We start from the raw sequence: 13,282 nt of genomic DNA, 5'->3' as shown, positions 1-13,282 counted from the left end.
AAAACAGAATAATTTTAACCCCAATTCAATATAAATACATACTGCAAAATGCAAATACTGCATTATTAAAAATGCTACTTTATGAGTATTTTTTATTTTAAATTATATTTTTAATGGAGTAATATTGAAGTGGAAAAGCTGAAAAGGAAGCTTCACCTAGTCCAAGTACAAACTGAGTGTGTTTATGTTGAGAAATGATTAAAATAATGTGATTTGATAAATCGAGATAATTTTATTGTTGATTTCATACTTTGTAGATATTATAATGTTACGGGTTTCTGCACTAATAAAACACTTGAGGCGATTTATACTGATTAGATTTACTACTTACAACACTATAACACACTTTGGTAAACTAGAAACAACTATAAACTCATAACAACTTAATAAATTACACAGAATTATCACAAGCTTACTTTAACTACTATAAATAGCTGTTCAAGAATAACTGTTACCAAGAATAATAAACTGTATAAGCAACTACAAAAGTCTGTTATCACTTTTATCACGTCTCTGTCACGATTAAGAGGTAGCGAATGCTTAACTGTCGTTTCTCAACTCGACTCCCGACTGCAACTCGCGCCATTTATATACGCAACAGAGCTTTCGACAGGGTTCTGGAGGTGTTGAACACGCCCGACCAATCACAGTGCATGGAGCTTGCCAGAGACTTCTAGATCACGTTTACCATTGGTCGATGGTTCCCCTCACCAAAACTGTAACACACTAGAACGATCCAGAAGCCCCCCCCCCTGTTTACCAGAAACTCCTCGCCTCTTCAATCCTTCTATAGGCCTGCATACGATACTCATGGCCATAACACTGCCCTCTCCTTAAAACTGTTCTGTCCCAGAACAATCAAGATCCATCCTGAAGGTGTGGCAAGCAATCAAGCTGGTTTCGATGGATCCGCTGGTGTGGCTGCCCATGGATTGTAAACACAACAGGTGCCACTAATTCCAGTGTCCTTGAAGATTCTTCCAATCATTGGTCTCACAATCTTCCATTCCAATCCATCATAGCCACAGCCGAGTCTGGGGATCCCAAGCTGCTCCACTCCCAGGAATTGGAGATGAGTCCGTAGGTGCATTAGACTTTGCCACAAGGTCTGATATGTGGATTCTTCCTGGGGTTGGTCCTTTGTCACTAAATAGAACCGATTTTGGTTCTGATCCTGAAGATGAAGTGCTTTTCCCACTGTTGGATGCTGGAGGTTCAGCTCATCAAATCTTCCAAACTTCCTCCTGAAGACCGAAGCAGTCCCTCGTGATGCTCCCACATTCCTAAAGTGCGAGATAAATTACTTTTAACATGGCTCTTTCTCGAAGACGGAGAGGCCCGATGCTCTATCCTCCACTAATCACTCTCACTACCTAGCAGCATTCTCCTTCTTTTGTGTCTGAGTGAGAGAGCTTTGTAACGCGACGTGGCAACACTCCCCTCCATCTATTACTGGCAATATTCCAAGTAGTGTACTGGTCAGCAGGTATATTGGTTTGTGTATGTTACAGAGATGTTTTCATCACAAGAACATGAAGCAAAATGACACGGCGCATCCAATTGTGCGCAGGATGTCCGTCTGTGTATATGCTACAAACTGTGGAGGGAGAAATGGGTTTCTCCTCTTCATGTTAAAAGTAATTTATCTCGCACTTTAGCTATGCAATGGGCCAATGCATAGCTCTTTGGCAGTGCGAACAGGTCCTGGCGACTGTCATTGACATTCCCTTCTTCTTTTGACATCTCCAGATTTGCCATTAACTCTTAAAAGTCAGGGCTGGCTTGTTGAAGAACCTGCGCTTATATTGAGCTTCCCTTGCAGTATTGTCTCCATGATAGGGTGCCAGTCGGTTAAAGTGGACAATTGGAGTGGAGTACCTCGTGGCTTCTTGATCCTGTAGACCACATCGTTGATCCTTGTGACCACTTCATAAGATTGTACAACCAAACCTTATCACCAGTCTGGTATCCTCCATGGTCTGGCTTTGAAGTCATAGCGGTGCTTCATCATGTCACTGGCATCCTGGATGTTTGTGCAGACGGTCTCATGGATTTCATCCATCTGTTTCCGGAGCTTGGTGATGAAGTCTTCCCATTCCAGTTCCTCTCCAGGCTTGCATCCATACTTTAGGTCACATATCTCACCCAAAAACTATCTTTGTTGGTGCCATTCTCGTAGTCTCATTGATTGAATTTCGGTATGTCATCAGGAAGAAATGGATATATTGATCCCAGTCTCGTTGATGCCTGGATACAACCTTTGACATATATTTTACCATGGTCCTGTTCATCCTCTCCACCATTCCATCAGATTGGGGATGCAGTGGTGGTGTCCTGGTCTTGTTGATGCCCAATACTTCACACATTCGAGCAAACACTTCAGATTTGGAGAATGTAACTTCAATGGAATATACCAAAACGACTAAAGAACTCCTTCACTAATACATCAGCTACAGTAACTGCCTCCTGATTTGGCAGGGCATAGGCTTCTACCCACTTGCTGAAAAAATCCATTGCAACCAGGATGTATTTGTTTCCATCATCAGTTATTGGAAACGGCCCAGCAATGTCAATGGCTATCCGTTCAAATGGGGCTCCCACATCGTATTCCTGCATAGGGGCTCTCTTCTTAGGCATAGGGCCATTGGCAGATGCACATACTGCACAATTTCGGCACCAGTTCTCGACATCCTCTTTTGAATTTGGCCAGTAGAACCTCTCTCGTGCCTTTTTCAGGGCCTTTTGCACTCCAAAATGCCCTCCAGAGACACCACCATGTAGCTGTTTCAATACTTTTGGAATTCTCTTCCTCGGGGCAATGATTTGTAGCCGTTTCCGATCACCTGCAGCATTTTACATCAACCTCTTCAAGATACCTCCATCTTCCACAATCGAATCCCGTTGTGCCCAGAGGGTCTTAACATGTAATGAGAATGGAGCTACTTCTTGCCAGCTGAGTCTTCCTTGGGTAGAACGTTTCCAAGACCACAGGTGCTTTAGATGTGGAACTTCCTCCTGGTCCTTAGCTTCTCCAAGATCCTCTTTATTATTTCCTCCATGAACTCATCATGATTATCTTCCGCTGATACTGTACAAACATGTACATGGCCCCTCACCTATTGTGTCACAGCTTCATATTCCAAAACCTGAGTGAGTGCCTTACTGAGGGTCTGAGGACGAGCAAGTTCAACAGCTCATTGAGTTTCTGCCTCACGAAGACCATCCAGGAATCTTTCAACTGCCAAGCTCTCATAAACTTCATCGTCCACAGATGGGTAAGCATTCCTTACAAGGCGAGCTATGTCGGTTTCAAATTCTTGGAGTGATTCATTTGGCTTCTGAACTCTGTTCTTCAATTGCCTCCATGAGCCTCAACAGTTCATTAATGTCTTGTCTGTCAGTCATTGGAATCGTATGAAGTACTGCCAGTGCATCTCCACGAAGTGACAGTCTCAACATTGCAGCCTTCACCACCGGTGTCCATCCATGTATACATGCGGCTGTATCAAACAAGGCGCGGTAATCCTCCCATGGCATTTTTCCATCGAAAAATGGTAGTCCACTGTGCTGAGTTGGCATAACGATAGGCCAATTGTAGTTATTGACTGGGGTATCCTTCTGAAGGTGGATAGCAGACGTATCCACTTTCAAGGTTGCTCTTGCCCCACCATTGTCATTAATTTGCAGCTCTTTAATCCTCCTATAAAATTTATCTTCCACATTTTTGAGTTTATTTTCCAAAATCTCATTGTTTTCCTGAAGTTTCTCTTCAAATTTATCTTCCAAAATTGTATTGTTTTTTGTAATTTCTCATCAAATTTACGATCCAGAAGGATCCATGGTGATCCACCAAACACCGTGTCAGATGTAGTGTATACGTTTAAAAGGATACTTCATACATTTCAAAAGCGCATTAGAGTGCTGATAATAAAAAAATAATGAGATTTACTTATATTGAGTTATTAATTAAATTGATAATTCTTACATGGTGTGTTGATAGAGTCCAATATTTTATTTATTTTCTATTAGAAGTTGAACTTGAAGAACCAGATTGCGGGCTAAAGACAGGATACTTTTGGCATCGTGACGTTCCGCCATTTCTGAGAACATAATAAGATTGATGTAATAATGTAATGATAGAACATTATATAGAGCCGGATTCCTACATATCATTATCAGTGCACGTGACCGGTACAGTGAAGATATTATTCCCACGAGTTCTTAAGGGACTATTATTACCCAGTCCTGCCGAGCGAGTATGAATATTCTCATTATAACTCAGAGGAATAATATTTTTTACTGTACCGGACACGTAAAATGATACTGATTTGTGGGATTTCGCCTTCAACTAATCTAAGCCTCAGTATACAGCACAGTTATCTTTGTTCAAGTTTTTCGCCCTCTATTCAATATAATTCCTGATCAACTCAATCACTGAAAAAATCCGAGAGAGACTCAGAATCAAATATTTTATAATTCTTTTTTTTACTAAGGTACTATAAAATATACTGTACTATACTAATATTTATAAAAATATATTATACTAGTCGGGGGACTTTCTTCGCTTGCCTTATCTGCCTGGGCCCCAGGCTGAATCAGCAAAATATGAAACCAGCCGGCTTGCTCTGCTCGCCCTGAACTTTTCATTTGGACTTGATTGCTTACCTCAAATAGTGTCAATAAAGACTTCCAGGCTCGATTTAATCATCGGTTGATTTGAGCAATGTAGCTTATTGTTGCAAAAATCTATGTATTTTTATTAATCAGGCGAAATAAGAATACAATTTCCCAATTTCCCACGAATAGACATGATTAAGATATTATGAGAACCATTGTATTTCCCAGTATTTTTTTTGAATTAAGGTAACAAACTTGAGAAAAACTATTTGTAGAAAACAAAACATTCGTATCAGTTATTCCTGAAAGTCCTGGAAAATCTTTTTCCAAACACGAAATAAATATTAAAAAAAAAGTAATTTGACAGTCCAACACAAAATGTCTAAACCATGCTAAACCTCTAAAGCAAATTTGAATATTTTCTGTTCATTTGCTTTTGAAAAGGCAGATAAAAAACCCGTTATATATCATAATACAGACATAGATATATAGATGAGTATGACATGAGCACAGGATTTCAAAACTACAGTATGCTCGTAGAGTGTATTAAGAAACAAATATACATTATTCTACAGATGAGTTTCATTCAAAATCAAGTTTCGATGATGATAGGATCATCTTCAGTGGTGGTTGAATCTGAACTTTGGAAAAACATTCTTTTTATCTCATTGAATATGAAAACTGAATGGTAGAATGAGAACAGGAATTAACTCACCGTTGAAGAATTTAATAACATCAGTAAAATCCATACTGTTTGTGAGTATGATGTCACGATATGTCTTAACCAATGCAAGAGCAATAAACAAGACGAAATGTGCTGATGCCACGTGTTTAGCAGCCCAGATTGTTTCCCAAACAACAAACACATCGTCATAAATAAGTTCTGAAACGAAAAAATAAGTAAATTTACGTTTGTAAGTAAATTCACCCAATATATTCATTATCGTTTGGCTTTCATCCTCAATTAATATTCCATGTAATAATGAAGATATTTTGTATTTACATTGGCAAGAACAATGTGAATTTGATTTCTGGATAGCTAACTATGCAACTTCTATTTTCACCATTTTTGGAAAGCATGATCCAAACAATTGGAGGTAACAGCGAGTTAGAATTTTGTTAATTTCACTTCTCACTTGAAAAAAACTATTGATTTGATGTAATCTATAAACAGAAAGTATTTATAATTATTGACATTTTATCAATAACAGATTCAAACTGGAGATTCCATCGGAATCACCCAAGCCAATCTTCAGATGAAAGTTATAAAGTTATGATGGAATTTTCTATTTAATATCCACTAATTCTATGCGTTCCATTAATGGCATCATTAGGGAAGGCTCATTATTTCACAAAAGGAAACTTATTCAACAAAATATAGAGTACTTATAAAGGCCTTCTCTGATTAGTTCTTATGAAATTAATCACGGTTGAACCGGCATTTGTGCAACCAGGCCTTTTTGTTGAATTAAACTCACAGTTATAAAGTATATATATATATATATATATATATATATATATATAAAATAAAAAAGAAACTCAGTTTTATTGAGTACCATTTGTCTCACGGCACACATCAAATCTATAGCGTCAAGATGATAAGAGTGTGTTTGTAAATCATGCAAACAAACATGCGATCCAGCAGTTTTGGTCGATAAAAAATATCAAAATTGTTGAAAACACTGTGATTTCAACAAAATTTACTTTCAATTTGAAATAGTAAATATTTTATAGAGGAATAAGTCTAGTACATCGGATATCAACTTACCTCTTTTAAAGTCAAGAAGAAACCAACGATAACAGAAGTAGAAATGAGTATAATCGCCATTTTGATGCATTAATTCGAACATTTCAGAATCAAGAATACGTATAAGTGATCTGAAAAACAAGAGGTTACAACAAACAATAAGGAACTGAATTGAAAGCTTATCAGAAAGTACTTGCGCTTAATATATATATATATATATATATATATAATATATATATATATATATATAATATATATATATTTTATTTATTTATTCATATATTTTTATTTTTAAAAACACTTTACAAGTCGTTAACATTCTGTTTATTTTAGTTCAAGCCTTAAATGGTTCTTGTTTTTGAGTTTGTTTCAATTTGAAAATTCGATCTTTCTCATTGTTGCATTTACTTACGTTACTGACTAGATCATTACACTATACATTATATTGCTCACTGTGTTACTACTTGATTCATCATTATTTCGTTTTTTTTTTTACTTTGCATTTATTCATGTGTACTTCACTTATATTCATGTGTTTTCTACAATCGCATGTTTTTCCGACTTTCCTGCTGGCGATCGTGTGATCAAGCCGTAAATGTGTGTTTAATAATTAATAATTTAATGGAGAATAAAAGCATTTTTATATTCTATTCTAAGGATTGTTCAGGGCGTTTGAGTCTGTTGATTTTCATCAACTTTATATCGAGTCACTTTCTATTCAACAGATACTTATGTAAACTACATGTACTAATAAAAATGTTAATAAAAAAGAATGAATTTATATTTCGAGTCTTCTACACAAACTACACTATAAATCCTAAGTATGAAAATAACTTTCGTTATTGTTAGAGGAATTAGGCATGTATATGCTGCAGGAATGTAGGACCCGCATATACTAGTAGTGCTCAAATCCACTGTTCGGTGCCACAGATGAAGATATATATTCTACATCTGATGGTATTCGTTTAGCACATTCTCCAATAGTTCAGACTCTTCTAAAAATTCTAAATATGAAGGTTTCAAATTTTCCTTTCGAGAATATTCTAGATGATTTTGAAGAAATATAAATGAGCTTTGGTTGTTATGAACGCAGTTCAAATCCAGTATTGCCACTATGACAAGCTACATTGCAACAGTGACAGCAATTCAAGCCGCGTCAAATGTAATATCAAACTATTAAACGAACGTCTTGATATTGTCAAAACCACTGATTTATCGAAGAAATGGGACAGCCTACTAGTTTCTGTTGTTACACATCTCTAGTAAACTGAAAGCTCAAACATTGATCAACAGAATATATAGCGTGAGTAAAGTTCACAAAATTGGTCATTAGCAGTTGGCTAATAAAGGCTAAGACAATGGCAGTAGATGCATTAGACCGATATCCAATATGAAACCGTGATATTAAATAGCCGGCCAGGTTAGCCGAGATGACTAAGACGTTGCATCCTTCAAGCTGGATTCTCACACAAAAGTGACAGTGAACAGAGAAAATATAATTCCCACAATTTCTAATTGCACTATTCGCATTCAGCCGGCAGAGCGAGTATGAATAATCTCATAAGAACTTATGAGAATTATACATTCACTGTTCACTGTCACTGTTTGTGAGAATGCAGCTTCAGTCTGTTGGCGCTGCCTGGTCATGGGCTCAAACCCCGGCATGAACGTTTGATCATCTCATCAAATCACCCACGCACTTTCCATTACCCACGCACAAGCTAAAAGCTCACGTTGGCATCCTCCGCAATAAAAAAATACACCGTAATCCAAGTGATATTTAATTTGGCCTTTGACTTTGAGTTTATTTTTCTGTGTTCTGTTATTTTCAGTTTTGTTGTGTTCTATTGTTCAGCAATATTCGTTTGTGTTAATAAATGGAGACCAGTTTTGGAAGTGTTGCCAGCATTATTTAGATTTGAAAAGCCGGAAAATTATGTTTATTTGTTTTTCAGATCCTAATAGTTGTAGAATTTGATAACAATACAATATTTATTTGTATAGGATTGTATTACTTAATATATATTAGATTAATTACAAATTTACTAGCTCTGAGCTTTTCTTTAGAAAGTTTTTTAATTGTTCAAAGGGTCGAACAATAATTATGATAAGAAATATGAATAGCTTAATGGATGACTCACCGCATATTGGCGAAATGGGTATCCATAGCTCCACCGTTATGAGGGAAATTGGCACCCATTCTATCCATAAGTTTAGAGAAGCAAGAGTAGGTTTTTCCCTCATCATCGAACACCACTAGCAGAGGAGCAACTAGGTCACACATCCCTTGCATGTATCCAATGTCCAGATGCTCCCACACATAACTGTAAGTGAAACAAGCCAATTTCATTACAGAATTCATGATAAGAAATATTTCCAATAAAGAAAGAATTTATTAAGCAGAGTTAATTAGACACAGTTAATTAGAATTAATTTTGCAAATTGAAGTAAAATTATGTTTAATATAATCAAGATCCAGGATCAGAGAATCAAGGCTAGAGAGTATCAATAAATGAGACTATTTTTTTTATCATATTTATAATTGTATTGTAGAAATGTTTTTGTTTTGAATGATAAAACCGCAAAAAAGGAGGATAGTCAGTGTCCAGAGACTCAAGTCCAGTGAACCGGTATGCGGCGAGATCGGCCAGGTGTGCCACAAAACGTCTCACTCAAGTTGTATCGAAAAAGAGTTGAAACTGATTACGATATACAAAATGGAAAAACCAAGATACACAAGTCATGTATGTAAAAACAGAGTAAGTGAGGTTATTGTAACGTCAACCAACTGGAAAAAATGAAAATTAATGTCTGAAGTTTTTTTAGTTTATTTAATTCATTTAATACGGAGCCTATTTTATGCTCACAAATTTATTCAATCACTGAGAGCAGTATTAGGAAACTTCCTTGCTGTATAATAACTGTGTATCAAAATCAATTTCTATACTTGTATATCTAGTATTCGTTTATTAAATAATTTACAGAGGTATCCAAAAAAATGTACACACGTTTTGACAGTAAATATGTTGGTAATGCACTGATAGCTGTTACAGTTTGACCGATTCTTTAAATTGGGCCTAAGAATCTTAGCTGTGCGTTATTTTGTTCTGTTTACGTTCACTGTCAATTAGTGTATTTTTAGACACCTCTGTATATCAAACTCTTTTCCTCATGCAGTGAGCTTGTTGTTGCTCACATATAAGTTCAAAGAGTTTCTTGATCAACAATTCTTTCTCTTTTAATTAAGTCTTTTTCTTCTTATTATTTACGTTTATTAGTGTGCCGCAGAAATATTTAGAGTATCTTAATCGACCGCAAATTAAAAAAGGTTGAGAACCACTGCTCTAGACCAACCAATTAAAATATCCGATAATTCAATTCATCAGTGGACAGCCATTAGGAAGCCTGGAATTTTGGCCCCTAGTCAAGTGAGCATGATTAACACCGTATCAAGAATGAATATGAAAATTGACATTTTATTCTGGTCTAAAAATTGAGATGGTACTCACGTGCACATTATGTTTCGTAGTTTTTCCAAATTATCTGGTGTAAAGTAATAGTAGTTGCGATCGCATCTCTGAACATCCTTATCTATTCTATGCAGGTTCAATCCGAACTGGTTCAAGAGTTCACCCTGGAAAATAAACAGATATAAGAGCGCAAAATTAAATAATTAATAGAAAACAGTGTTTTTGTACATTTCAATTAATAAATACTTACAAACAGTTCAGGATAAAACAGCTCTGCAATCAGCTTGAAGTCAAACGACCTTTCATTCATAAGTTTTTTGGTTGTTCAAAGATTGTTTGTAAGTTGCAAACTAGAGGTCACAGACTTGGGCCCCAACTATACGAGCGTCTTAGACGTGCTAAATTTGTTCAGCTCGTTGAACGGATACATTGTTTCTCATGGAGTAACAATACGAGCGAAATAAACGCTCCCCATATGAGGTCATGCATTCTGAAGACGCGCGAAATAAATTCAACGTTTCTAAGACGCCCGTATAGTTGGGGTCTTATGATACTCGTAGGTTGCATCGAGCTGTAAGCTGATAATTCTCCTATGGAAATTACCACAACATGACTATGCCTAATCAAGTACAATACAAGAAGCAAACAAAATTACAATATAATAAAACAAAATTGATCACTAATAAAAACTAAATTATTAAACTAAAAAAAACTAATTGAAAGGAATTTTCCTACTTACAGAATAGACACCTCCTTGAGAACTCACTGGAGATACACAGGCCGACTGATTAGCCTGATTCAAATGTCCATCCTCATTCACAGTCAGTGTCATAACAGAACCTTTCCTTTCTGAAATTATAAAGTCATTCATAAAATTTATCTTCGTGTATATCTTTTCTCTTTTGATTAGCAATCAATCACTTCTGTGAACTATTTAGAATGAAGTTAATTTTCACAATAAAACAGCTGACCGACTACAAATAATACTTTATCAAATACTAATCATACTACAAACACTTATAACTTTTGACAGAATCATCGGATCTCATCGTACTACAGCTCATTCTTCTCGGCTCGTCAAATCAATCAATCAAAATCATGCAAATCATAAGTCAAATCCGGTCGAAAATTTTAAAATTCATCCTTGAGTGTACTTCAATCAGTATTTCAATACACAAAAAATGACCAATTTCTATATTTGAAGCTGCGTATCTTGTGAAATACTTCAGATGAAATTTCAAAATCCTGTGAGGATGTGGAAAAAAATCTCCTCTTCTTACTCCAAAGACCAATGACCAACTTACTTTCGCAATGAGCCTTATGGTTTATTGCTTGAGCCATATTGAAAGATATAAATGAAATAAAACATTGAAGCGCACTCACCGGAATCTGGATTCAACTGATTTTTAGAAATTTCTTCATCTTCTTTGCCTTCATTATCATCGTCCGTTAGAAGAGGAGTCTGGAAATATACACATAATATTAATATAGATGTAATTTCTCATATATAATACATGATCATTTTGTTAGCCTATACATTCATTTATTTTTAGATAATTTTTGTTAATTTCAAGTTAGTTGCTAGAAGTACGGTAGTAGTCCTGGTGAGAACTACCTATCTTGTTAATTACCTTTATAATATTAGAAAAATTGCTCATCATTTGTTTAGACTAGATTGCAATGTAAAGAAATAAAATTAAAGATGAAACCATTGGTGTTGAAACATGTTTATAATTTTACAAAAAAAGTGATATTTTTTTACAACATCCCAGTGTTTTCATAACAAAAATATTATCAATGACAAAAGTATAAAATGTATGATACAATCTATTAAAATTAAATCACTAGGCTTCACACGAATCAAATTGATAGATTCAGTACAATACTTGAATTCTTTGAATGAGGTGAATTAATTGGAATTCTGAATTTATAATAGTCTTAGAATTTGATAAGATGATTTGAAGTTGATAAATTTGAGTCTTTAAATTGAGCCCTTTAAGTGAATTATATCACTGAGGATAGGTATCAATGAGCATATACAGCATATATTTAATGTATTGAGCATATATAGACCCAACATTAAAAGCCTTACATTGTAATTATCTACGATTTCTAGTAGATTCTGAATTTAAAAATTAAACTAACCGGCACTCTTTCTATTTGGCTGTTTTGATCGATTTCAGTCTTTCCTTCAATAATGTCATCCATTACACCATTGAAAACCACTGAATCTGAAATAAAAAGAGATATTTTCAATTTCTTATACATGTTTATTTTTTTTAGTTATCGTTTCGTGTAAAATGCAATCTCTATCTGAAATAATATAAGATTGGACAAGCCATATTGCATTAGTCGCTATGAGAAACGCCAAGCCGTGCTCAATCTAATGAACATCTAACTTAATTTATGGCACAACATGCACGATCTAAAGTTTTCAGAAGTCAGAAAGTATTTTGAACAGAATTTGCATAGCCTATAGCTGATTTGAATCTAAACTAACAATAACACAATACAATGTACTAAAATGTGCAATGAATTGATAAATAGTTTATTATATTATAAAATTGAATGAAATAAGCTGTCACGATAAATTTATTCAAAGTAATGACCAAGATCCTCGTCTAAATCAGTTGGACCACAACTACACAAACAAATAACACGAACAGTAGCATATGTGTGGGGTACTGAAACTCTACAACAGCCAAACCTCCTCTTAAAATAAGTGTGAGCTAAACCACCTCATAACAATCCTTAATAATTGTGCCGCGGTGATTGTTCAACTGTTCAGCAATATTGAGAACACAACACAAATGTAAGGTTGATCAGCAATAAATAAGTTTTGAAATACAAATAAAACCTGCACATTTAGAACACCTAGTCCTCGTTTTCGTACTAATGGCATGTGTATTGGTTATATTATTGTTACAGACGCTGTAACAATTGTAACAGTTGTTATTGGTTATTATATATGTACTTGATGAAATGTAATGTTGTGAAAATTGAAATAAATAAATTGAAATTGAAATCTGTTACAGTCGCTGTCATTAGTTTGACAAAACATTATATAAAATCAAAGCTTAAATAGACATGGAATTGTGTGTGAAACATTCATAATAAGTTTTACAAAGGATTTTGAAATATCCATGATTTTTATCTTTAGTGCTAACCTGGGGAGCAATTTATCTCAATATCAGAGACAGAATTCTTTTCTAGGGAATTAGGAGGACATTTTGGCACATTAGTTTCATTTTTTTGATCTTCCTCTTCATCAAGCACCAGAGGTAAGTCTTCCTCATCTGAGCCAAGACTCACAAAAACCTAAAAACAGAAAGACAACAAAGGATTAGCAAAACTACAAAATAGCTGAATGTAAAAAGTATATGGGCCAATTGATTTGATGCTAATTTTCTGGATTATTCATGTCTCGAAAATATATATGGAAAAACCA

At 35.1% G+C, this 13,282-nt stretch overlaps 2 protein-coding genes across 2 annotated transcripts in view; both read right to left on the bottom strand.

The window, feature by feature from the left end:
• The window catches only part of LOC111045180 (small G protein signaling modulator 1-like), an 80,953-nt gene that overhangs the window by 17,057 nt on the left and 50,614 nt on the right, over nucleotides 1–13,282 (bottom strand). The window contains exons 15-23 of the mRNA XM_039441839.1: nucleotides 13,002–13,152; nucleotides 11,980–12,065; nucleotides 11,218–11,296; nucleotides 10,574–10,683; nucleotides 9,874–9,998; nucleotides 8,506–8,688; nucleotides 6,386–6,495; nucleotides 5,333–5,500; nucleotides 3,986–4,100 (exon numbers count right to left, since the gene is read on the bottom strand). Coding sequence (XP_039297773.1) covers nucleotides 4,012–4,100; nucleotides 5,333–5,500; nucleotides 6,386–6,495; nucleotides 8,506–8,688; nucleotides 9,874–9,998; nucleotides 10,574–10,683; nucleotides 11,218–11,296; nucleotides 11,980–12,065; nucleotides 13,002–13,152 — 1,101 coding nt within the window. The 3' untranslated portion in view covers nucleotides 3,986–4,011. The remainder of the gene's footprint in view (nucleotides 1–3,985; nucleotides 4,101–5,332; nucleotides 5,501–6,385; nucleotides 6,496–8,505; nucleotides 8,689–9,873; nucleotides 9,999–10,573; nucleotides 10,684–11,217; nucleotides 11,297–11,979; nucleotides 12,066–13,001; nucleotides 13,153–13,282) is intronic.
• On the bottom strand, nucleotides 125–3,979 carry LOC120354803 (ADP-ribose glycohydrolase OARD1-like). The gene is made up of 2 exons (XM_039442572.1): nucleotides 1,658–3,979; nucleotides 125–1,286 (listed from the first exon to the last, which is right to left on the bottom strand). The coding sequence occupies exons 1-2, from the start codon at nucleotides 1,756–1,758 to the stop codon at nucleotides 890–892; spliced, it is 498 nt and encodes a 165-aa protein (XP_039298506.1). The 5' UTR covers nucleotides 1,759–3,979; the 3' UTR covers nucleotides 125–889.

The sequence above is a fragment of the Nilaparvata lugens genome, chromosome X, assembly GCF_014356525.2.
Source record: "Nilaparvata lugens isolate BPH chromosome X, ASM1435652v1, whole genome shotgun sequence".
NCBI lineage: Eukaryota > Metazoa > Arthropoda > Insecta > Hemiptera > Delphacidae > Nilaparvata > Nilaparvata lugens.
Note: the sequence above shows the minus strand (reverse complement) of the source record. Positions and strands in the feature narration are given on the sequence as shown.